Source organism: Copadichromis virginalis, linkage group LG6, assembly GCF_057382275.1.
Source record: "Copadichromis virginalis isolate Kocher_CV1m ecotype Utaka linkage group LG6, C_Virginalis_male_GT1.1, whole genome shotgun sequence".
NCBI lineage: Eukaryota > Metazoa > Chordata > Actinopteri > Cichliformes > Cichlidae > Copadichromis > Copadichromis virginalis.
Window position 1 is genome coordinate 34444587 of NC_140623.1, and position 23312 is coordinate 34467898.

The 23312-nt window shown below is 37.5% G+C and overlaps 2 protein-coding genes across 2 annotated transcripts in view; one reads left to right on the forward strand and one right to left on the reverse strand.

Annotated features, from left to right (window-relative positions):
* Positions 1-6512: 6512 nt before the first annotated feature.
* Positions 6513-7911, forward strand: npb (neuropeptide B). Its single transcript, XM_085460086.1, has 2 exons — positions 6513-6852; positions 7353-7911. The coding sequence occupies exons 1-2, from the start codon at positions 6589-6591 to the stop codon at positions 7479-7481; spliced, it is 393 nt and encodes a 130-aa protein (XP_085316212.1). The 5' UTR covers positions 6513-6588; the 3' UTR covers positions 7482-7911.
* A 101-nt stretch (positions 7912-8012) lies between these two features.
* The window catches only part of gnav1 (guanine nucleotide binding protein (G protein) alpha v1), a 36365-nt gene continuing 21065 nt past the window's right edge, over positions 8013-23312 (reverse strand). Inside the window, exons 6-9 of the mRNA XM_085460085.1 lie at positions 15703-15832; positions 15434-15505; positions 12202-12289; positions 8013-9313 (exon numbers count right to left, since the gene is read on the reverse strand). Coding sequence (XP_085316211.1) covers positions 9123-9313; positions 12202-12289; positions 15434-15505; positions 15703-15832 — 481 coding nt within the window. The 3' untranslated portion in view covers positions 8013-9122. The remainder of the gene's footprint in view (positions 9314-12201; positions 12290-15433; positions 15506-15702; positions 15833-23312) is intronic.

Genomic DNA, 23312 nt, shown 5'->3' on the forward strand with positions numbered 1-23312 from the left:
GACCGTTCTAGCCCCTACGGTTAGGAAATTACGGTCATTTGTTTGAGAGGAGTCGTCACTATGAGAAATAGACTGCAAAAATCCTGTGTCTCTCTGTGCTGCTGCGTGTGTAAACAGATGCACCTGTTTTGGTGGGGAAAAGTGCACAGCCTCTCTGATTGGTGGATTCAAATTCACCAGCTCCCAGGCTGACCTAGAAACTTACTTCTCTCTCCCTGTGTGTGTGTGTGTGTGTGTGTGTGTGTGTGTGTGTGTGTGTGTGTGTGAGAGAGAGAGAGAGAGAGAGAGAAAGGCTTTTAATGGGATGATCTCATTCTAAGATTTAAATTCAATATATTTAGACTGGTTGACTGAATTGGATCTTGTGTGTGGGTCTCTCTGTGCATGTGTGTTTCCTCATGTGTACATATTTGTGATTGTGTGGCTGTAATAAATTTTTTTGCAGATTTTTGTCATTTAACAAGTATATTTGAGGGACCCTCAGCATGTTCAGCATTTTTTCAGCTGTCCATTTTGCTTTTCCAATTTTTCTGTTTAACTTATTACTATTGTGCTAAATCATACTGTTTCTGCTATTTTATAAGATTTGTGCTTAATATACTATTTCTGCTTTTATAGGATTTGTGCTTAATATAGTATTTCTGCTAAATGTAGTATTTATGCTTAATCATACTATTTCTGCTTTTCATAGTATTTGTGCTTAATATAGTATTTCTGCTAAATTTAGTATTTCTGATTAATTATAGTTTTTCTACTAAATCATAGTACAGTATTTCTGCTTTTTATGGGATTTGTGCTAAAACAAAGTATTTCTACTAAATGTAGTATTTATGCTTAATCATAGTATTTCTATATATTTCTGCCAGGTCCCCAGGCAGCCAATCCTCTGTGAGGACTGAGAAATTCAAATTTTCAAATCAGGGCCTGCACGGCTTCCCAGCCAATCATATATGTGTCCTGAGGCATTCAAATTTGCATATTGGGGCCTTCATGGCTTCTAAGCCAGCCAATCATATCTGAGGGCTGAGGAATTCAAATCCACAAATCAGGGCCTGCACGGCTTCCCAGCCAGCCAATCATATATGTGGTCTCAGGCATTCATATTTGCATATTGGGGAATTCGTGGCTTCTAAGTCAACAAGTCATCCATGTCATATATCTCTAAAAATTCACATTTTAATGATAAATTGTTAACACTGGAAGATTCCCCCATCTCTTCTGAACAAAACAGTGTAAGAATGACCGCTCTAGCCCCTACGGTTAGGAAATTATGGTCATTTGTTTGAGGGGAGTCCTCACTATGAGAAATAGGCTGCAATAATCCTGTGCCTCTCTGTGCTGCTGCGTGTGTAAAAAGATGCACCTGTTTTGGCGGGAAAACGTAAACAGCCACTCTGATTGGTGGATTTAAATTCGGCAGCTCCCAGGCTGACCTAGAAACTTAGTCCTCTCTCCCTGTGTGTGTGTGTGTGTGTGTGTGTGTGTGTGTGTGTGTGTGTGTTTAGTGGGAGAGAGAGGACCCTGCCCTTATTTGGCAGCATGTCATTGTAGGATTTAAATTGAATATAGTTAGACTGGTTGACTGGATTAGAGCCTGTGTTTGTGTGTCCCTCTGTGCATTTGTGTTTCAATAAGTTATTACTATTCTGCTAAATCATAGTATTTCTGGTACTTTTCGGTACTTGTGTTAAATACAGTATTTCTGCTAAATCATACTATTTCTGCTTTTCATAGGATTTATGCCTAATATAGTATTTCTGCTAAATTATAGTATTTCTGCTTTTTATAGGATTTGTGCCTAACATAGTATTTCTGCTAAATTATAGTATTTCTGCTTTTTATAGGATTTGTGCTTAACATAGTATTTCTGCTAAATTATAGTATTTCTGCTTTTTATACTATTTGTTCTAAATTATAGTATTTCTGCTTTTTATAGGATTTGTGCTTAATATAGTATTTCTGCTAAATTATAGTTTTTCTTCTTTTTATAATATTTGTGCTAAAACATAGTATTTCTACTAAATGTAGTATTTATGCTTAATAATAGTATTTCTATATATTTCTGCCAGGTCCCCAGGCAGCCAATCCTCTGTGAGGACTGAGACATTCAAATTTTCAAATCAGGGCCTGCACAGTTTCCCAGCCAATCAAATAAGTGTCCTGAGGCATTCAAATTTGCATATTGGGGCCTTCGTGGCTTCTAAGCCAGCCAATCATATCTGAGGGCTGAGGAATTCAAATCCACAAATCAGGGCCTGCACGGCTTCCCAGCCAGCCAATCACATATGTGGTCTCAGGCATTCAAATTTGCATATTGGGGAATTCGTGGCTTCTAAGTCAACAAGTCATCCATGTCATATATCTCTAAAAATTCATATTTTAATATTAAATTGTCAACACTTGAAGATTCCCCCATCTCTTCTGAACAAAACGGTGTAAGAATGACCGTTCTAGCCCCTACGGTTAGGAAATTACGGTCATTTGTTTGAGGGGAGTCGTCACTATGAGAAATAGACTGCAAAAATCCTGTGTCTCTCTGTGCTGCTGCGTGTGTAAACAGATGCACCTGTTTTGGTGGGGAAAAGTACACAGCCTCTCTGATTGGTGGATTCAAATTCACCAGCTCCCAGGCTGACCTAGAAACTTACTTCTCTCTCCCTGTGTGTGTGTGTGTGTGTGTGTGTGTGTGTGTGTGTGTGTGTGTGTGTGTGTGTGTGTGTTTGTGTGTGTGTGTGACAGAGAGAGAGAGAGAGAGAGAGAGAGAGAGAGAAAGCCTTTTAATGGGATGATCCCATTGTAAGATTCAAATTCAATATATTTAGACTGGTTGACTGAACTGGATCTTGTGTGTGTGTCTCTCTGTGCATGTGTGTTTCCTCATGTGTACATATTTGTGATTGTGTGGCTGTAATAAATTTTTTTGCAGATTTTTGTCATTTAACAAGTATATTTGAGGGACCCTCAGCATGTTCAGCATTTTTTCAGCTGTCCATTTTGCTTTTCCAATTTTTCTGTTTAACTTATTACTATTGTGCTAAATCATACTATTTCTGCTATTTTATAAGATTTGTGCTTAATATACTATTTCTGCTTTTATAGGATTTGTGCTTAATATAGTATTTCTGCTAAATGTAGTATTTATGCTTAATCATACTATTTCTGCTTTTTATAGTATTTGTGCTTAATATAGTATTTCTGCTAAATTTAGTATTTCTGATTAATTATAGTTTTTCTACTAAATCATAGTACAGTATTTCTGCTTTTTATGGGATTTGTGCTAAAACAAAGTATTTCGACTAAATGTAGTATTTGTGCTTAATCATACCATTTCTGCTTTTTATAGGATTTGTGCTTAATATAGTATTTCTGCTAAATTATAGTATTTCTGCCAAATTATAATATTTGTGCTAAAACATAGTCTCAATTTAAAATTACAATATTCATAGTTCATCACAGTGTCTCTGGTAAATCACAATATTTCTGCTCTGTTGTACTATTTTTCTAAATCATAGTGTTTCTGTAATGTTTAAGTATTTTTGGCTAAATATATTCTTTCTGTTATCTTATACTATTTCTCCTAAATTCTTGTATTTTTGAGAAGTTATCATGTTTCTGGTAAGTTACAATATTTCTGCTAAATTCTGCTATGCTATTGTATTTCTGCCAAGTATTATGTTTCCTCTAAGATATTGCAGTTCTGCTAAGTTATTCCATTTTAGCAAACTTCTTTTGCTTCTGCAAAGTTTTTACAATTTCTGCAACTTTTCAGCTTTTTCAGCTAGTTTTTGCATACAGCTTCAGCTTTAAGCATCCACACTGCATTTTCGCAGGAAATGCAAATTTTTCTAGTTATTATTATATTTTATTCTGTATTCCGTACGTTTTTTGTAATCCTACTCCTTCAAAACCGTTCAACTTAGAAAAACCATTCCAACACCGTTAGATTCCTATTCTTTTGGACAACACTGCTTCCATTTTTCATATTTTTAACATTTATATTTTTAATTTTATTCAACTTTATTCAACAAAAATTTATAATGTATTTCAATGGGGAGACCCTTCAAATCCTCATTCAACTTACTCATTTTTAAACTCTTACTACTTCCACATACATTGACATAGAGCCACCATTCAAACTTTAAAACGAAGACAAGACATTCAACTATTCAACTTGCATTTATCTTTTCAATATCTATTATACTTTTTCTTCAGTTCCAGTTTAAGTTTCATGATGTTTTTTCACCCGTTTCAGAGTTTATAATGGGTGTGTATGGGACGGAATGTTGGGGCTAGAGTGAGGCAGCTCAACTGCTAGAGTGAGAGGAGCAAAAAAATTAATCTTAAAATCTTTTTTAAAACTGCTGCTGTGTCCGCAGAGTTTGCTCTACAGGTATGATTTTACCCTCAAAACGTAGCCATGGCTGTCCTCTTTCATCCAATGTGTTTACTATTGTCCTAGGTGTTACGGTTCTTTTATAAATGTCACCAATGCACAGCCTCCTCCCTCCAACTCTTCCATAGACTCTAATGTTAAAATGGCTCAGAAGGTTCGTTTGAAAATCAGAAGAGCATGGTGTCTTTACACTGTCACCACGTCCATATAATAAACTCCACAGGCATGAAAACTGAGAATTAGGTAGACTAGACATGGCTGTCGCTCACGGTGAAAGAATTTTGTCAATACGACATGTACTTTTCATTTGGGAAGAATTTGTTTGGGCCTGACTTTTCTGTTCATTTTAAGCAGCAAAAGTGAGGTGCATGTCTGTGTGCGTGTGTATGGAGCCATTGGGTGCAGTCACTATAGCAACCAGGCTCACACCTGCCTGCTTAACGAGCTCTGCCTGCCACTGTGCCAAGATTCATCTTAAGCACTTCTCTTTCAACTGCTGCTGTGTCCACAGTGTTACAGCCATCATTTTACCCTCAAATTGTCGCCATTATTGTTCTTTTTCCAACATCTTGTCTTTCAAAGCTCAGAGATGTAAACTTTTTAAACTGTGTGGATCCAAGTGGAGGGATCACATTTTAGTCATTCAGTGATTCAAAGAATATGACCTTTTAATATTCTTTCAGATGTTTTCTGACTCTAAATGTTCTTTTCTCATTTCTTAGGTTTTTCTAATTTACAATTAAAACATTTTCAGCTTTTTTCCAACTTCTTCTTCTGTGTAACCTTCAGCTTTTAGCAGTTCAGCACTTTTGTTTTCAGGTTAAATTCGGGGTTTTTTTTTTTTTATCTCATTCAAGATTTTTAACTTAAATCCAGTAATTAATTCATTTCAGTGCATACATTCAGATTCAAGCATTCACACTGCAGTTTCTTCAGAAAATGCACTTTCTAGTTCTGTTATGCTGTGGGCGGCATTTTGCTGGCATGGTTTCACTCCACTTATTCCCTTAGATGACTGCTTCTTCCAAGATGACAAAGCTCCTCATCCAAATGAGAATGATGTGAATCATATGCTGAGACCTTCACACTTACCAATTTTCAAATTCAAATTCAAATTTTATTTGTCACGTACACAGTCATACACAGTACGATATGTAGTGAAATGCTTGGACAACTGCTCGTGACCTAAAGAAAACAAAAAAGGAAAAGGCTATGAATAAGATAGGAAATAAATATGAAAAATTAAAAAGGGTAAATTTAACTAAGAAGGAATAAAATATAAATTAAGGTTAAAAATGAAATAACTGTACAACACAAATTAGAATGAAGGGTAAATTTAACTGGGAGAATAAGATAAAATATATAAATTAAAGTTGAAAATAAAATAACTACAACAAAATACACAATATAGAACTATATAAGAATGTATGAAGAAATATAAATAAATATATACACAATAACAGCAGCTGTACAAGTATTAACCGGAAATGAAGAATATAGTGACCAGTGTTGTGCAAAAAAACAATGTGTGCAAAAACAATGTCCAGAAAGTCCAGTGTGTGTGTAAGAACCATATGTGTGGGTCAGTACTGTGTGGTGGTGTGATTGAGAGACCGTATCGCCTGCCAATTTTGATTCTAACTGAACATTTGAGGGATTTTCAACCAACTTCTTAATCAGCATCTCAACAACCATCAACAAAACGACAAATCCGGAAATATCTTTTGGAAAGGGGAAAAAAGAAAACCACCTGTCGCTCAAGTAGAGTTCTTTTAGGAATGAATCAGTGAAATACAAGGTGTCTTCCTTTAATTTGTCGGTATCCGGTGTCTATTGTGTTTTGACTTCAGTGTCTGTCATGGTCGACTGATGTTAATCAATTTCGCTCTGACCTCTTCAAGGGTCAGAGATTTGCTGACGTCCTATGACCCTCTATCACTTACCACATACACAAACACATTCCAGTGGCGCCAATAAGCCATCAAGAGCAGATCAATTCGGATGTTTTTTTCTCCTTTTGAAGATGGATCATCATCCGCCCACCTCATGGCTCTGATTTGACGAACGACCTGGGTCACGATAACGTCGCCCAGTCAGCCTATATAAGCAGCAGAAAGTTTCCTGAACACCAAGCAAAACAAACGCACCGCTGACGAGAAAAGTCCTGCGTAAAACGTGCCAAGACGGTTCCAGACATGGAGAAATCAGCCAGGTTTGCTGTGGTGTGCGTTGGAGTGTCTCTGCTCATCTCCTGCTATTCAGTTGAAGCCTGGTACAAGCAGACCACCGGTCCCAGTTACTACTCGGTTGGTCGCGCCTCAGGTTTGCTGTCCGGTATCAGGAGGTCACCGTACGTCCGGAGATCCGAATCCGAGGAGACGCTGATGGAGAGCGGAGAGACAGTCGGTAACAACGTAATCCCGGGGGGTTCCAGGCAGATCTCCATCCTCAAAAGCATGGTGAGTGCCAAAAAAGAACATACTACAAACGCTATTCTTGTTAGGAAGCGCTTTAAAACAAGACCATTCAGAGTAAAACGAAGAAAGTATGCGCGTAAAGTTTGCTTTCCATTCAGCTCGCACACTGGCGATTAATTAGTGCTGAAAGTTTGACATCTTAAAAATAAAATAAATTTAAAAAAAAAAATCAGGATGAGATTGAATTAATACTCCTGATTTATTTATTTATTTTTTTAATATCATAAAGACAAAAACAAACAAACAAAGAAAACAGAAAAAAATCAAATGATTGGGCGCTGAAGGTCAGCTTTAATAAAACTGCTATCGCATATTTAACTAAATCTAAACTGATTACATCCCTAACTCCAGGATTAATTATTTTAGTCTGCATGATTTTATGTAATCGGTGTAAATCAGTGAAATGTAGGTTTTCAGGCTGGTTAAACAGGACTCGTCTTTTGCCTTTAAATTCTCTCATCTGTCATTTTCGCCTCATTCAGGCCATCTGCGTGAAGGACATCTCCCCAAACCTGAAGAGCTGCGAGCTGATGCGGGACGGGACGGGCACCTTCCAGTGCAAGGCGGACGTCTTCCTCACTCTGGACTCCCTGGACTGCCTGTCCGCGTGAGTCCCGACTGGACTCGTCCTCCGCAGAATCCCGGGAGCACTGCTGTGGAAACCGGAAAAAAGAAAAGTAACGAGGATGCATGAGTGTGAGGGTTAGGTGGCGACTCCCGGGAAAGACCCACAAATTGTCAAAGACGGACCGCTGCAGACTCTGAATGTTCTCTTATTTAAACCCCTCAACATTGTTCAGTTTTGCTTTTGTTGCGTAGACATGAGTGTAAAAGAAAAAAACAAGAAAAACATCGGTGTGAGAGATGTTCGCTCAAGCCGTTTTCTTCCCAAATTATTTCTCATCTTTAGTGTTTGAACCCTGACATTTACCTGTGTTGCCAAACTGTATTAAATATACGAGAAGTCGACTGCAGAGCAGATTTACTGTAAAGTACTTTTATTTATTTTATCTATTAAAATGAACAAACACTGGTAACCTGCTGTGTGGTCTAACTGTGTCTTTAAATCTTCAACTGCACAGGGGACACATAAGTGGTCCAGCACGGGATTATTTGAATCTTATCCATTTGCATGAGTTCCGTTGAGTTTGCAGTATAACATTTATTCTCTACTCCAGATTCAGTACAACCCATAAAGTAAGTCTCAGGACGTAACACTTAATGAACTGTAAACATAAAAAATAATTCAGAAAGAAGAAACAAAGAATGAAAAACACATTTCATACATGCGTATGAAGCATTTATATTACAGCACAGTAAAACAACTTCATCAGGCACTTGGGGGTGTTTTTCTCACCGTTTTTCTTTTTTAGTATCCATAATCACACTGCATCAGTCATTACCATATCTTGTTTATTACTGGAGTCAGTAGCACAGGGGAGCCCTGGAAACAAACTCCAGCTCAGCTAATTGCAAACAAATCACATATAGGTGGTTTCATCCTGGCTGAAAAACACAAAAACGGGGTTTGTGTGTAATACTGGAACAATAATTGTCATTGGTGATGGGAAGGAAATTAACAAGTCAGACGTTTCACTTTTTAAATTCTAATAAGTTTCCCCATATCAGTGTGACTGGTAGGAATCAGAAGACAGAGGGGCTGTGCACGGATGTGGGTGTTTTTAGCTCAGGATGTCAAGTCAACACACTCTGGTGTGTTTTTAAAGTGATTAAGACCTCATTTAAAAAAACAAAAAAACAAAAAAAAAACAGGCATGACGCACAGCAGAGACAAAGTGATGGATGAGCAGGAAACACATGATGGAATACTGCGCCACCAAAGTTACTGAACAAACCCTCACCCACGCTCCATGCTGGCCCCACGTTCACAGAGGAGGACACAAATAAATGCCACATGTATCTATATCCAGTCTTCAAACATAAAAATCAGTGTCACTTTTCATAGTTTGACTTCATATAAATCTACAGTATAAAACATTAATGCCTTTTACTTTCAATTAAAGGTTTCAAAAGTCAACATTTCGGGGACCAACACGAGCAAAGCATGAACCGAGTGGTCCTCCACTTCAATCTGCTTTGAAACAGTTTTTAGAAGCCACATGTGATCATGAAATCGAAGAGGAGCAGCAGAGCTCCTGGGGTTCTCCTCACATTAGGGAGATCAGGAATCATGTTTGCGTGACATGATCTCCATATTTCAGTATTTAAAATGTGACAAAGTCCTCACGCAGTCACAGGAGCGACACGGCCTCCAGGTTCTCTTTGATTATTGTCTCCATAACCACCTGGAAGACAATCTGGATGTTGGAGGTGTCGGTGGCCGTAGTGAAGTGGTGGTAGATGAGTTTGCTGGGCGTTTTGTTTAGTGAGATGAAGGTGACGGCGATGAAGCGGGCGGCCGAATCCACGTCACAGTCTGCACCTGACGAAGATGAAGGGGGAGAGATCAGATGTGTTTGCAAAAACTCCCAGAGTTGCTTAGTTAATGTTGAAAAGAATGAAATTCTGAATTCTGTATTTGCATTTAGGAGGAGATGTGACACCAGTGGCAACCGGCCCACTGAGGCAGTGGAAGTTTCTACTTTTCTATTACAAAAACAGCTTTACTATTCAAGTTTTCACTGACAAGAAAGTGGACATAAGACAAAACAATTGCAAATTATGTAATAAAAAGGCAAAAAAGTTTGAGGTGCAGATATTTAAGCACATTTTCTGCCACTTGATTTGAATTAAAACTGATGCGGTGTGTAAGCATCATTTTACTGCCTTAGCTGCTTGTGGGTTATTTACAGTTTGGTCCATAAATTTGTTGGACAAAGACATCGTATTTGTAGTTTTGCACCTCCACCTCCACAGTGAATTTTAAATCAAATAATAAAGTGCAAACTTTCAGCTTTAGTTTTGTTACAACCATGTTTATACTCAGTCCCTCACAGTCAGAGGTTCATAATTAATTGGACAAACTAACACGATTTGAAATATAAGGACTAGTTTTTCCATTTTAAGACAAAAAAAATAAATGTCTGAACGAGGTCACGACCCATGGACATCACCAGATGCTGCATTTCCTACCTTGAGATGCTCTGTTAGACCTTTGATGCAGCCACCTTCAGTTTCTTTTGTGAGGCTTTCTTAAATAGATGGACAGGTTCTTATATAGCACTTTTTTTACTCTACTTGAGTTTTATAAAACGTGTTATTCACCCGTTCATATCAGTGTTTTCTATCTAGCATTTACATTCCAGTGAACATATTTTGGCATCCAGGTTGGAGCAGTGAGTGACTGAAGGTTAAGTGGATCGAACCACCAACCTGATTAGTAAATGACTTGGTAAGATGTGTGAAAGTTAATTTTCTTAACCATGGAAATACTCCTGTCATCGTGCACTTTACTATCTTTCAAATGTTTTTGGTGTTGCTGAGCTGCCCAGTGCATTCATTCCTATTAAAAATGATCAGGTTGTAGATTTGGTGAATCCCAAAGTTTTTTTTAGGTTTATCTCCATTTTTTAGCCAAATTATAAATTTGCACAAGATGTTATATTATACTTTTCCTTATTTTCTGTCATTACTGTTCCACTGTAATGCCAGTGGTCATGATTTGAAATGGTGAATGTTTATTTTAATCTCATTTTAATCACGACCAGCATTTTTAAATCATTAAATTTAGGCATACATGAGTAATCCCTGTGAGGCAGAATGTTCAGACTGCTTTGAACACTCTGTTTTAAACGGTTTGCTTTTCAGTTTTTTTGTTCTCTGTGATGTGACAGAGCGGATATCCGAGCAGCTCCACCTGCTTGATGTTCAAACCTTTTGTTTGCGAGGCGCAGCACTTCTGAGGAAAAGCGGTTTAAAGGGAGAGGAGTTAAACAGAGGAGTTTATTTCAGCCAGAGGACGAATTCAGAGGTCAAACCAAGGTGCCGTTTATGATAAATAATGATTATTTTGAACTGTGAATCTTCTGTAGTAGGGTCTAAAAATAAAAGAAGTCGTGAGATGATTTATGAGAGAGGAAAGGAATAAAAAGCAAGTTGTAGTAACATTTTATACTAGATAAGAATAAATACTGGGATGAAGTAGAAAGATCTTTTTTAATAACTGTACCATTTGGATATTTTCTTAATTCAAGAGAAAACTACGTGGTCACAGGCTTTAAATTAAAGTTGTGGCCACATTGATTGACAGGTGTACCCACACAGGGCAGCTGGAGCAGACAGCTGTCCACCAAGCCTCCTCCCAACCATATCTGACTAACCTAACTGGACCTCTCATCTGTGTTTGTGCTGTTGGTACTTTTTCAAGCAATAAATGGCATTATCTGACAAATAACAGCTTGAAGTTTGTGCTTCAGTTTTAATAAGTGAAATTCTAGTGTTTCATTAGTCTGTTACTAAGCACTAATTAGAAGATTTGTGTGTCTGTGCACTGCAGCTTGCTTCAAAATTGGACTTAATAACAGCACTTGAATAAATGCACTTAGTCCATTTCCACGACTGATACTAACCAAGCAGAGAAGCTAAACTAGAAAATAATGAATCAACAGTCCAGCCATCCAACTTCTGTCAGCTCCAAGCAAACAAAAACACAGCCTACACACATAAAAATGCCGGGAGCTGCTGTATTACTCATCATCACATCTGAGGTCAGTGTGAAATAGACTCTTGCTCTGCAGGCTGACCCCAATCCCAAGTGTTTTAGCATTTTTATTGACATTTGCATGCGAGCAGAGGGGACACGGCCCCTGTTGAGCCCACTGAGACACGAGAAGTGAAATGTTGAGCAGATGCAGAAATCCCCCCAAAATATCACAGTTTGCAGCAGGCTAAGAGCTCATCATTCATTGTACGCGTTTAAATCCCCTAGGTGACGCTGGACTAAATTTATGCTTTTATGACAGCAAATATCTATATTTGTAAAACGTGTAAGCTTCATTTAACTCTTGATAATTTAAAAAGTTTTGACATAGTATTGATGATTTTTAAACACTAAAACCTGGCAGCTCAGTGTTGGCCAAACAGATAAATACCAACATTAATTTTTTATTATAAACACATATGATAGCGAGCATCTAAAGACAAATTCAGGCTGTGATGCATCTGCTGTTTTTCATGATGGTATTCAATGTTTGGGTAGTTACCGTAAATTGTGCAGTACTTTCTATGCAGCTCTAAATGCACTGTGCTTTCAGACAGCACTGCAAGATGGTGAACTTACTGTCTACTGAGTGATTCTGGACACAGCCATGGAGTTTTGCATGCTATTATGCTGACCGTGGTAATAACATTCCTAATGAATATCAATCCTACCTTTAAATTGCGGTAAATACAACCGCAGATGTCGCCCAGAGTGCAAGATCTTGTCTTGAAAAAGGTCTATCTTGTTCATGAATAAAATCTGCAAAGAGAGAAAAACAATGAGCTGAGAGAAGGAGTTCATAACAAGAGGAAAATCAGTGTGAGAGAACAACTGTGAAAGATCACGTTTGCAACTAAAACTCTGCAGTAACTGTGGAAAAACATGAAATCCACTCGAATAAATCACAAATATTCACATTAAATGCAAAAATCAATAGCTGTGTTGACACAAACATCGTGTGTTGATGGTGGATCAATGGCTTCGCTCACATCAGTGTTCAGTAATCTGTCGCGCACTTTCCTGCAGTCGAGTTCCACAACCTCAGCGACTCCTTTCGTAAATCTGTCTCTTTGTTTACTTCCTCAACCTGACTACAACTAAACTACACCGCTACTTTTGGCTTTGTAGTGTACCAATTAAAACTCAGACCAGGTTTTCCCTTTCTGGCCTGTCTGATCACAAAAAAAAAAAAAACAAGGACTAGTTTTTTCCAATAATAACAACAGAGGGGAAAGGTTGTGCACATTTTCAATGAACAAGAAATTGAGCGACACCTAGGTGTGCAATTATCACTGACCAGCCAAAGTGAAAAGTTAATTGAGGTGGAGGTTACAAATTTCCCTCCCACATATAAAAAAAAAGGGTATCATTAAACACTTTTGTTTAATGAGCCTGTTGGCCATGTTAACATGCAGGTCCACACACACAACCCTGCACATAAACACGTCACACAAAGATACTTAATTGCCTATTTGGCTCTAATGAATCCTTAAATACGTTTTTTTTATAGCGTAAAAATGAATAACCTACTAGGAGAGGATTTGGTGCAATACAGAAACAATCACATGAAGAGATTTTCTATAATACACACACAACTTAAAACTTTAAGTTAAATAAAGCAAAAAAAGGCCTTTGTTTTCTCAGAGATTGGAGTTTCCTTTTTCCAAAGGTTAATCAAAAGTGTTAAAAAGAGGTCGCAGCCTTTGCATCACTGTATTCTAAGTGGACCGCAAACTCAAGTTAGGTGGAATAAACTAAACAAGTTCATTACACGGTTGTTTTACTGTGATCGTCAACCAGAAATGGGAATGGAAAAACAGAGAGCCAAAGATCATCCTAATTACAACTCGCCGTTTAATTGCAAGTGACAGCGCGCTGAGAGACAAAAGGCAGAGACAGCGATCCGTGTGTGGAAACAACATTTACCAGACACATTAGCTTTATGCTCGTCTCGTGGTGTCATAGGGAACAATCGGAGAGCGACAAAGATTTAACTAATTTCTCCTCGATTCATCGGCGAGCTCCGCCCGCCTGAGCCGAGCTGTCAAATTGAACCGAGGTTCCCACCTTTTCTGGACGGGTCCTTTTTGTTTTTTGACTTTAAAACAAAGGCAAAGTCTCTCTCCCGTCTCACAGAAAGACATGTTTAACATTTTCCTTTCCATCGCTTTACGCTGTAACCTTGTAAAAATATAATAAAGTGGTTTCCAACATAAGTCTTGGAGCAACATGGTGTTACAGGAGGGTTAACAAGATAGGAAGGAGTATATTACATTAGACACTCAAGGACATCTTTTTCTGTTTGTATTTATTTGTCAGGGACTTTGTACAAGAACATCACTCTCCCAAGAGAAGAGATGCATTTTATCAGATTTAGCCACTAGCTAATTTCCATCTGCAGTCCCCGAGCAAGTCAAACAGGAATAAAATGCACAAAAAACAAACAAGACCTATAAAAATGTAACTGAGATTCTCGGCCTAACAAACTGAAACACGGCAGCTGATATAGAATCACAAAACAAACCCAAGTCTGATAAAAATAACAACCATCAAGAACCATCAAACTTATATAGCATTAATCTTTAAAAGGAACTTAAACATTAAACAACTATTAAGAGATTCATGTTCACAGGACGTTTACTACTTTCTTTTGTGGCGCATTGAGAGAAAGCACAACTTCTCGAAGGAGCTTTAGACTCCCCTCGAGCTGCTCTGAGCTCTGTCCTTAAATGTTTTAGGACAAAAAACAGTCTTTAAAATGAGATGCATACCTGAATATAGAGGTAAATTCCCAGAACTTGAAATGTTATATTGACTACGAGTGTTATAAAGACGAAACTGCAACAGTTTGCTATGTAGGACTTGATTTTTAAAGGATTGGTTATAATGTTGCAACACGAGCAGCAGTTTCCTTCAAATTCCTTTCAAACTTGCAGAAAAGTAGCTTTGTTATATTTTCATAACTTGCACGTCTTCTTTTGTGTTTTGAAAAGCCAAGTGAAGGAGATAAAATAATAAATATTTGACTTCAACATTTTCTATTTTATGATGATGAAAAAAAAAAAAAGTTTGGAAATGGTCTCTGCTGGTATTTTGTTACAAAGTGTGTTGTTATCAACTTCATCAATATTCAGCTAAAGATTTGACTTAGTTGAAACCTTTTCTGTAACATGAGACAGCTTCCTAGCCACTTGCTCAGCACTGCTTCCACTCCCACAGGAATCACAGTATCACATCTGCATTCATTCATCAGATTTTACTTATTAAACTCTTTATTGTATTACAATTACATTTTGATCTATTGAGCACTTCACTTTAAAAAGAAAAAAAAAAAAATCATCTGAGCCCCTTCTTTTGTGTATTTCTTTCCCTCTTTGATCCATTTTATCTTGTGTTAATATATCAGTTTCATTGAGGAAAGTTGTTTTTCATGTAATTTGCCAGCTTCTAGGCTAAATAAAATATTTCATGTGGATGGTAGCTTACGCTCTCTAGCACCTGAGCCACAGCTGCCTGATAAAATGAGACTGAAATGTAACACCAATAGCGGTCAGACTGAAATATCTCAGCAGATATTGCCATTACGTTTTCCTGATGGATCCGATCATTTTTTGTGATCCCTTCAACTTTTCCCCTTAAGCCAAAAACTGTTGGGAGCTACTGTCAGTCCTCGTTGAGAGAACTGAATTTGTTTTGTACAAATTACCAGTCTGATAAGATGATAATGAATAAAACTAGCCCACTTAAGCACAGAATCATCACTTATGCAGTTTCACAACATATTTCTGATTTAAAAAAGTGAACAATTATAAAGCCAGTCTATGAATAAAACACGTCTCCTTCCTATGATGACGCTCTGTGGACTCACATCTACCCTCCTGAGGTCAAAGATGAGTTTCTCACCATGGATGTGCTGCGGAAGAAGATATTATTGCAGATGGAGGAGAAGAGCTTCATGCTCTCTTGAAGACGATTCTGCAGAGAGAAGATATTACAACCATCAAACAGCTGCAGAGAGAACAGCAGACACACTTTCACTTTAAACTCTGTCTTTAATAGTAGTCTGACCTAAAAAATAAATCAATAAATGAATAAATTAAAAAAAAGACTTCTACGTTCGGTCACTTAACAAAACAAACATTTGTGAATGAGTGATTCTGTGCATGCTGTACCACAGAAGGCTCTTCCACCAGGGTCATGTCGTATCCGCTGAGCGATACCACGAATAGCACCGCCCTGACGTCCTCGAAACAGCCAATCCACTTCCTCCGCTCTGTTCTTTGACCTCCAACATCGTACATCCTACACACAGACGAAAGGAGGGAACGAGACAGTTTAAACATCTAAAGAGAGATGCACAGCAGTCCGGAGCGCTACTGGGTTGGTAGTTACTTGCTGATGAATATAATAAACACACGTCATTCTGTGAGATCCCAGAAAGTCACTATCAGTAATGAGGAACCACCTTCACCTCACTGTTTTTGAGAAAAATAAAAGGAATTTAGAATATTCATACCTTAACCCTGTGATGTCTCACAACATGCCAGAATATCTGCATTGAAAAGTCTTTGTTTCAGTAGAACACATTTTTCACAAAATCTATCATGACATAGAAGATAATGACAAACTATAGGTGTGTGCTTCTGATTCGGCAGATCAACACACTTAATCAGGAGTGCTCAAGGGGCTAAACACACATTACAAACAGTGATTATTCACCCAAACATTGTATTACCTTTACTGTAAGCAACATATTATTATTATAGTTAGCATAAATTTATAATCCAGATCTCTTGTCTGTCATTTTACCAAAACGATAGAAATCCTGCTCATTTTCATTCAAGTATTTATAGACCACATGTCTGTGTTTGCGATTAAGTGTATGATCTGAGATTGTGCCGTCAGCGTGTTCATGACCTCCCATATGGATGATGAAGCCTGCTGAAGTGCCTCAGGATGCCTCTCATCAATGACAGATTGTATTGGTTTTGGATAAGGTCATATTTTTGAAAAATGCTATTTACACTTACACACACACAAACAAGGAGCCTCGTGCCGCACGTCTCTGCAGACCCCCCCTTACTTTTTCAGTTTTTCCAGAGACAATCACACCGTGGCACACAAAACACGTAAAGGTCAATGTTCTCCAGAAAGATGATAGAAAGAAAAACACAACAGGAATAAGAGCCGAGGAACACAGAGAGCACCACAGATCAGTTTCTGCCACTTCACCCATTTTTCAAAGCCAGATGTGCCACCTTCCTTTGAGCATCTGTTGAGTTAGTGCAGCTCTTTATTAAGAGGGGAAATGAACATGTGGAGACACAGACACACAGGGGAAACAAACAGGAAAGACTGCAACATAAAGATGAGATTTATGCTGGAAATTTTCAGTGGAATTGTTTCCAGACACAGGAGCTGTCATTGAAGCTAAAGTTCATTATACAAACCTACTAATAAGCCACGTGCATAATGACACCTGTATTACAAATAAATGTAATAACGTAGGATTTCTGATGTGCACACATACTGAGTTTAACTGTTAGTTTCCAAATTATATTGAATGTAGTTAGCATCCAGTGGATTGCGTTCCAGCAGAGTGACGTTTTTAGCTAATTACTACTACTAGCATGTTGATGGTTTGCCAGTTAAATGTAATATTTGCTCATTAGCGCTAAAATTAAAACACAGCAGAGGTTTATGGTAGTCATGATTTGGCAGGTACTTGTTCTTGAACAGAAGTATAAACCAAATTACGGATGAGGACAAAATTGCTAGCGCCCCTAAAAAGAGAGCAAAGGATTTTCAGCATAGCATTTCTAAACATGCTAGTTTTCTTCAGGAAACAAAAATATATTCTATTTGCACTTAACAGATTTTTAACCCCCTAAAAAAAAACTGACATTTTTAATTAGCCCTAGCACAAACCACTGCTGCGTGATGATGCGTTTCACTTTTAGTGCTTAAAGCTTGTGAAATCAAGTTAAAACTGAGCGTAATCTTCCAATTTACACACAGCGCAAAAACCTCAGCAAGGGTTTGAACTTTCACTTTTTTCCAAAGTTTGAGAAAAAACATTGTTGATGCTCACAAAGCAGAGTTATCACAGCGTTTCCAAGGGTCAATAACCAGACCAAGAGGTATCATCAAGTACTTCAAGAGAGCCACACAGTATAGAACAAGCCTGGCAGAGGTAGGAAGCAAAAGATTAAGAAATGAGTGAGACGTGTGCCTAGACCGCAGAACAACTGCAGAGATACTAGTGAATAATTTAACCAAGACAGGAATTGTAGTCTCAAAGAAGACAATCACTGGAACCCTGCACAGGAATGGACTGTGCAATGAAATCTCATTTAAAATCTGTTGGCTGAACTGAGGACCAAGATCCATGCCAGAAGACCATAAAATGTAGAGGAGCTTGAGGGATCTGACAAAGAAGAATGTGCTGGGATTATTCAGGAGATGTGTGTTAGACCTACAACAAATGACTGTCGGCTGTTATCCAGGAAAAAGAATACACTATAGCCTCAGCAGGGCTAATAACTTTGGAAAAATCTAAAATAATGCAAGCATCCAAAATAAAACTCAGATATTTGGAAAGGCGGTGAAAAATCCCTTCATCTGTCTGGAAAATTAAATGACATTTCCATAAGCTAATAAATCTGTCAAGATACACAAAAGCCCAGCTTAACCAAAACAACATCACTGACATATTCTGAGTAAAACGCTCAGGCTTCAAACTGCTCAAAATTATTTTTTTCCTCTAGTCAGGGCTCTGGATGATGTCACTGAGAGCCTCTATCATTTATTATGTTGCTGTAACAGTTACTCCACCGAGATCTGTAAGCGCTTTACTTAAAATGATATTTACAGTGCTAAAATACAATTATAGTTGTCATCCATGAACTTACTGTTTATAAAAAAAAATGATAAAATAAAGCCCATAATCCATCTTATATTAAGAATGTAATTTACAGTTATTTACTTGCTAACTAAATACTAAATAAAATGTGTTTTTGATGCATTTCTATTTCTGCATGTTTGTTTTCTTGTTTTTTTTATGGCAGGTGGTCTCTAAAAGTTTGCACATTGAAATGTGCCTATTAGAGCCTCTCAGTAGATCAGTGGTTCTCAGTAAGTTTTATCAATTTTACGTGACATACCACCTTCAGCACCAGTGCTCAATAAAAAGCTGGAGGGTGCAATTTGAGTTAAATGGACCAGGGAAATATTCATCTGTCAGCCACAGCATTAAAACCCATCTGCTTAACACTGTGTGTGTCCTCCTTGCGCCAGTAAAAACAGCTCTGACCCATCAGGACACAGACACCTGTGCTGATAAAAACCAGTACACTGGCAGCGAAACCTTTGGGTACCATGAGGTACATTGTTTGGCTGTTGCAGTGGCAGCAACAGTGTTTAGGTGTGTGGTACATCCACGTGAATATCAGGACAGCTGCCATTATTTTTTAATGCCGTGGCTCATCGGTGTATGCTGTAGCATTTAGTTTGATGGAAAGCTCCTTGCGTGGCTCTACTGCGTTTGTAATATTCTCAAAATGAAAAGTGATGAAACTCCCAGCATCCAAACGCCGACCTCGCCTGCATAAAGAAACACATTTCTTTCTATAAGACATCTCTGTTTATGTCATCCTTCCCTCCTCTCACCCCTCCCCTGCTTCTGCCCCTTGATGTTCACCCTCATCTGCAGTGTTGTAATTGTAATTACCAGAGCAGTTGATGTTAATGATCCAGGAAAAGACTAATAAGAACCTTATTACACAGAGAGGTCAAAGTTCAAACAGGACCTCTGTATGCTAACTAGGCTGTGTCTGGGTGTAAAATTGCGAGACTGTACACACACACACACACACACACACACACACACACACACACACACACACACACACACACACACACACACACACACACACACACACACACACACTTCATCAAAAGTGTCTGAATAAGGATTCAACAGAAGTGCAGTGCTGTTAGTTTATTATATGTTTTTGAGGTATGTAATACAAGTTGCATGTTTTACATGTAAAAGATGGCTTCTCCTTCTGAACTGCCTCAGTGCTTCATGGCATTTGTTTCATATCCATGATCTGAATCTCTTCTTCTACCCCAAACATGCTCTATTAGACTGGCATCCGGTTGCACTGTGGTTATAAACGTAAGAAAAAATATTCAGGTGGGCTGTAGTGTTAAAATGATGCTCAGTTGGTACTAAAGGACCCAAAATGCGCCAAGAAAATGTACAAGACACCGTTAGACCATCACCTCTTGCCTGGGCTGTTCACAAGTGTTATCATGTTAGGTGTGGTCTGCTACTGCTGTAGCCCACCTGCTTCAAAGGGTGACATACTGTTTGAACTTTGGCTTTTCTGCATTGCTTGGTTTTAACAAGTGGCTACTGTTACTCTCCTTTCAGGTTGTGGCAGTTTACCCATGTCCAAGGTGAGTGGGTAAACTTTGACATGTGATTTTTCTCCAAGAGAAAATCACTGGATATTTTTTCCCCACTGTCTCTGTAAACCATAGAGATGATTGTTTGGGAAAATCCCAGCAGATCAGCAGTTTCTGAAATACCCCACCAGTCTGTGTGGCACCAACCACCATGCCACATTTAAAGTCACTTAAATCACCTTTCTTCCAGATTCTGATGCTCAGTTTGAACTTTGGCTGCATCTACATGCTTAAATGAGCCGAGCAGATATTTGTATTAATGGAAATTAAAGCAGGTGTAATAAAAGGGGGTTGACTGTTATTCATCAAATCTGTACACTAATAAAAATTCTAAAACAATATATAGTTTTAAAAGTTGTTCTACATAGTAGATTAACTATTCTGTCTTTATACTAACATAAGCTAGTTGCTGTTTGGCCCCACACGCACACACACGGTCTCAATCCTCTCATTAAAGTCTTAGCAATGTTAGCGTGCAAATTTCATAAAACGGTAAACTGTTCTTTTGAATTATTTGTTTTGAATCCAAGAACACCAAAAGCTCACACTTGGAACATTTTCAACTTAATAAAGTGTAATCCTGTGTGCCTCAGGTGTCTCCTGTTACATATTTCAACTAATTAAAGAAACTCATCTAGCGCTCTGCAGCTTTTTCAGAAATCAAGACCGTCAAATGTGATTTGAAATAACTAAACAAAAGTGGGTCAATAAGGTCAACTACAGCTGTGGGAAGTGTGGGTGGAGGAAGGCAGGCAGACTTATTTTCGTACAGACTTCCGGCACACCACTGTAGTGTGAGATCAGTAAAAGATATTGAATTATTTAAAAAATGAACATTTGGTCATGTTCATTATTCAGAGCCTCTATAATATAGAAAACAAAGTTTGATGTTACACACTGGTTAATGTATTAATATTTTACTACACGTTTACTTCTACATGGACGATTCCCCACAATGTTTTTGGTTTTCAGTAAATCTCCTGTAACAAAGATAATGTGAAGCAGAAATTAAACACAGCTGTACAAAAAGATCTAATGACAGATTTGGAGGATTTTATACTTCTGATTTAGTGCCTGAAGAATTTAATTTTGAACGAGAACATAAGACGAGAATAAAACTCCTGAAAGGGTTCGTCCTCGATTATAAAACTAGATTAAAAGACACTTTTTTTTTATTTACCAGCAGACACACAGAATATGTACTAAACCAGAAATAAGCTCTTATTGGTCTATTAATTTGTAGAACACTGCTATCAGTGGTTTCACAAAATTCTCATAAAATGCATTTAAGTTTCTCAGAAAAAGTGATTTTGTTTGGAAAGCAAATTTGGAAACATCAATATATTTAATTTTTTTTCTTTTGAAAAGTTTATACTCTATGCACGTTGGATTGGAGATCTACCTGTAGATTGATTTCAGATTTCCCCATGTTCAGCTGGCCTGCTGATTCATTTAAAATACTAAATTCTTTGGTATGTCCCAAAAACTGAAGCTTTTTGTTAAACCTGTAAGAAATTATGGTATTTTTATTTGACAATACTTTATGGTTGATTCGATTTTTCACTTTTAAATGGGTTGAATATACTTTCTACAGTTTTTAAAAATGTTGGATTTGTATGCCACCACCATAGATGCAAATGTTAATCTAAATGCCGTTAAAAGATTACTTTTCCCAAATAAGTAAAGTGCCTCATTGCACACCATTCCAAGCAAATGTTATTATACTGTTGTATTTTACAATTAATTTTAATTTTCTTTCATTCTGACTTTTTCCTTTTAGTTCAGTTTAGTTTCCAGAGTGAGTTTTCTTATTTCACTTTACTTCTTATTGTTTGAAATTGTTTTAGTTTAGTCTTAATTCGTGTCAGTCTTTGTTTGGGAGGTATATCAGAGGCATGATAGGTATTACAATAAAAACGGAGCACTCACTCTTGTAGACATCCAGAGTCCCATTAATGCCTCATCAAACCAAACAGATACTAAAACTAAAGATATTTCCTCAATATTTTTTTATTGTACTGTAGCTCCTTTTCACAAAGGTCAGTTCGTTAGTTTTGCTTTTTCATGTCTATTTTTAGTTTTCCATTTAGTTTTATTTAAGTACAATAACCCCAAATCCACATTTTCACCTTCGTGCTTTATAAACTCCAGGATTTATCCAGCTGCTTCTGTCACATAATCAATAAACCAGTAACCCAGTCCCAATGAGAGCATCGAAAATGTCTTACAGGTGCTTCGGATCGTGAGCAGTCATGCTGGTATATCCGGTCTTAGATTCCTGTCCAAAGAAGTCAGTTTAGGGAAAGCTGTTATTGTTGTAGTTCAGAGGTCCATCTCTCTATCCATCCATCCATCCATCCATCCCTTCTCGTCTGCTATTCCAGGGGTCAAAAAAACCAAAGCAACCGAAAGCTATTTTTATGTAATTCTTGAAAGAAAATACTACCTGGAGCTCCAAAGCATATGAGTCTAAAGTGGGCTTTTTTTAAAAATAGTATTTATTACATGTTTGTGGTGTGCAACTTAATTTTTTTAATATCTGCTGCTATAAAACAATGTCTAAACTTTAGGATAATAAATGTCTCATCCTGATACAACCTATTCCATATATAAATCATCCTGTTAAAGAAAACAAAATCCACCAGTGGATCAAGTATACCTGCAAGCCAGTAGTGTTGGTAATGAAATCACATTAAATTCTTGAACACTTAAATTCTTGTTCCAATCTATGTGAACTATAAAGATGAGCCATTTGTACATCCATGTGAGGTTCTGCAAAAGTAACAGGACTTTTATAGCCAGTAAAGATGAACAAAGAAGCACATGTGGCTCTGAAGACAGAGGTCCCTGGTCTGATCTAATCTTTCTATTTTTTAAGGCCAATGCATGTTGTTCTCTTTCACTTGCTGTGAGAGGTCATTCAACTATATGTTGTGTTCACACAGAAAATGTTTATACTAGGAATCTTTTTTTCTACACAACAGATGAATAAATAATAAAGTAATAGCCTAAAAACCCTGTAATTCCTAAATCTTTCCTCCAATCTGGATCGAAATAGCACTCAAATAAACCTAAAAGTCTGTGCTTTACCTCATATTACTCATACTTTAAACTGTTTTTGTAAACTCATAGAAGCTTCATTTTTAAACTTTAATTTGTGACTTAAAATCTGATGATTTAGTACCTTATAAAATGCACTAAATGAGTCAGAATGAAAACAGACACAGGCCTAATAGCACTTACAGTGAGACCTAAAGTGATTCTTAAATAATAGAGGGAAGGAGTACAGGGCGCAGATGTGGCCACTGAT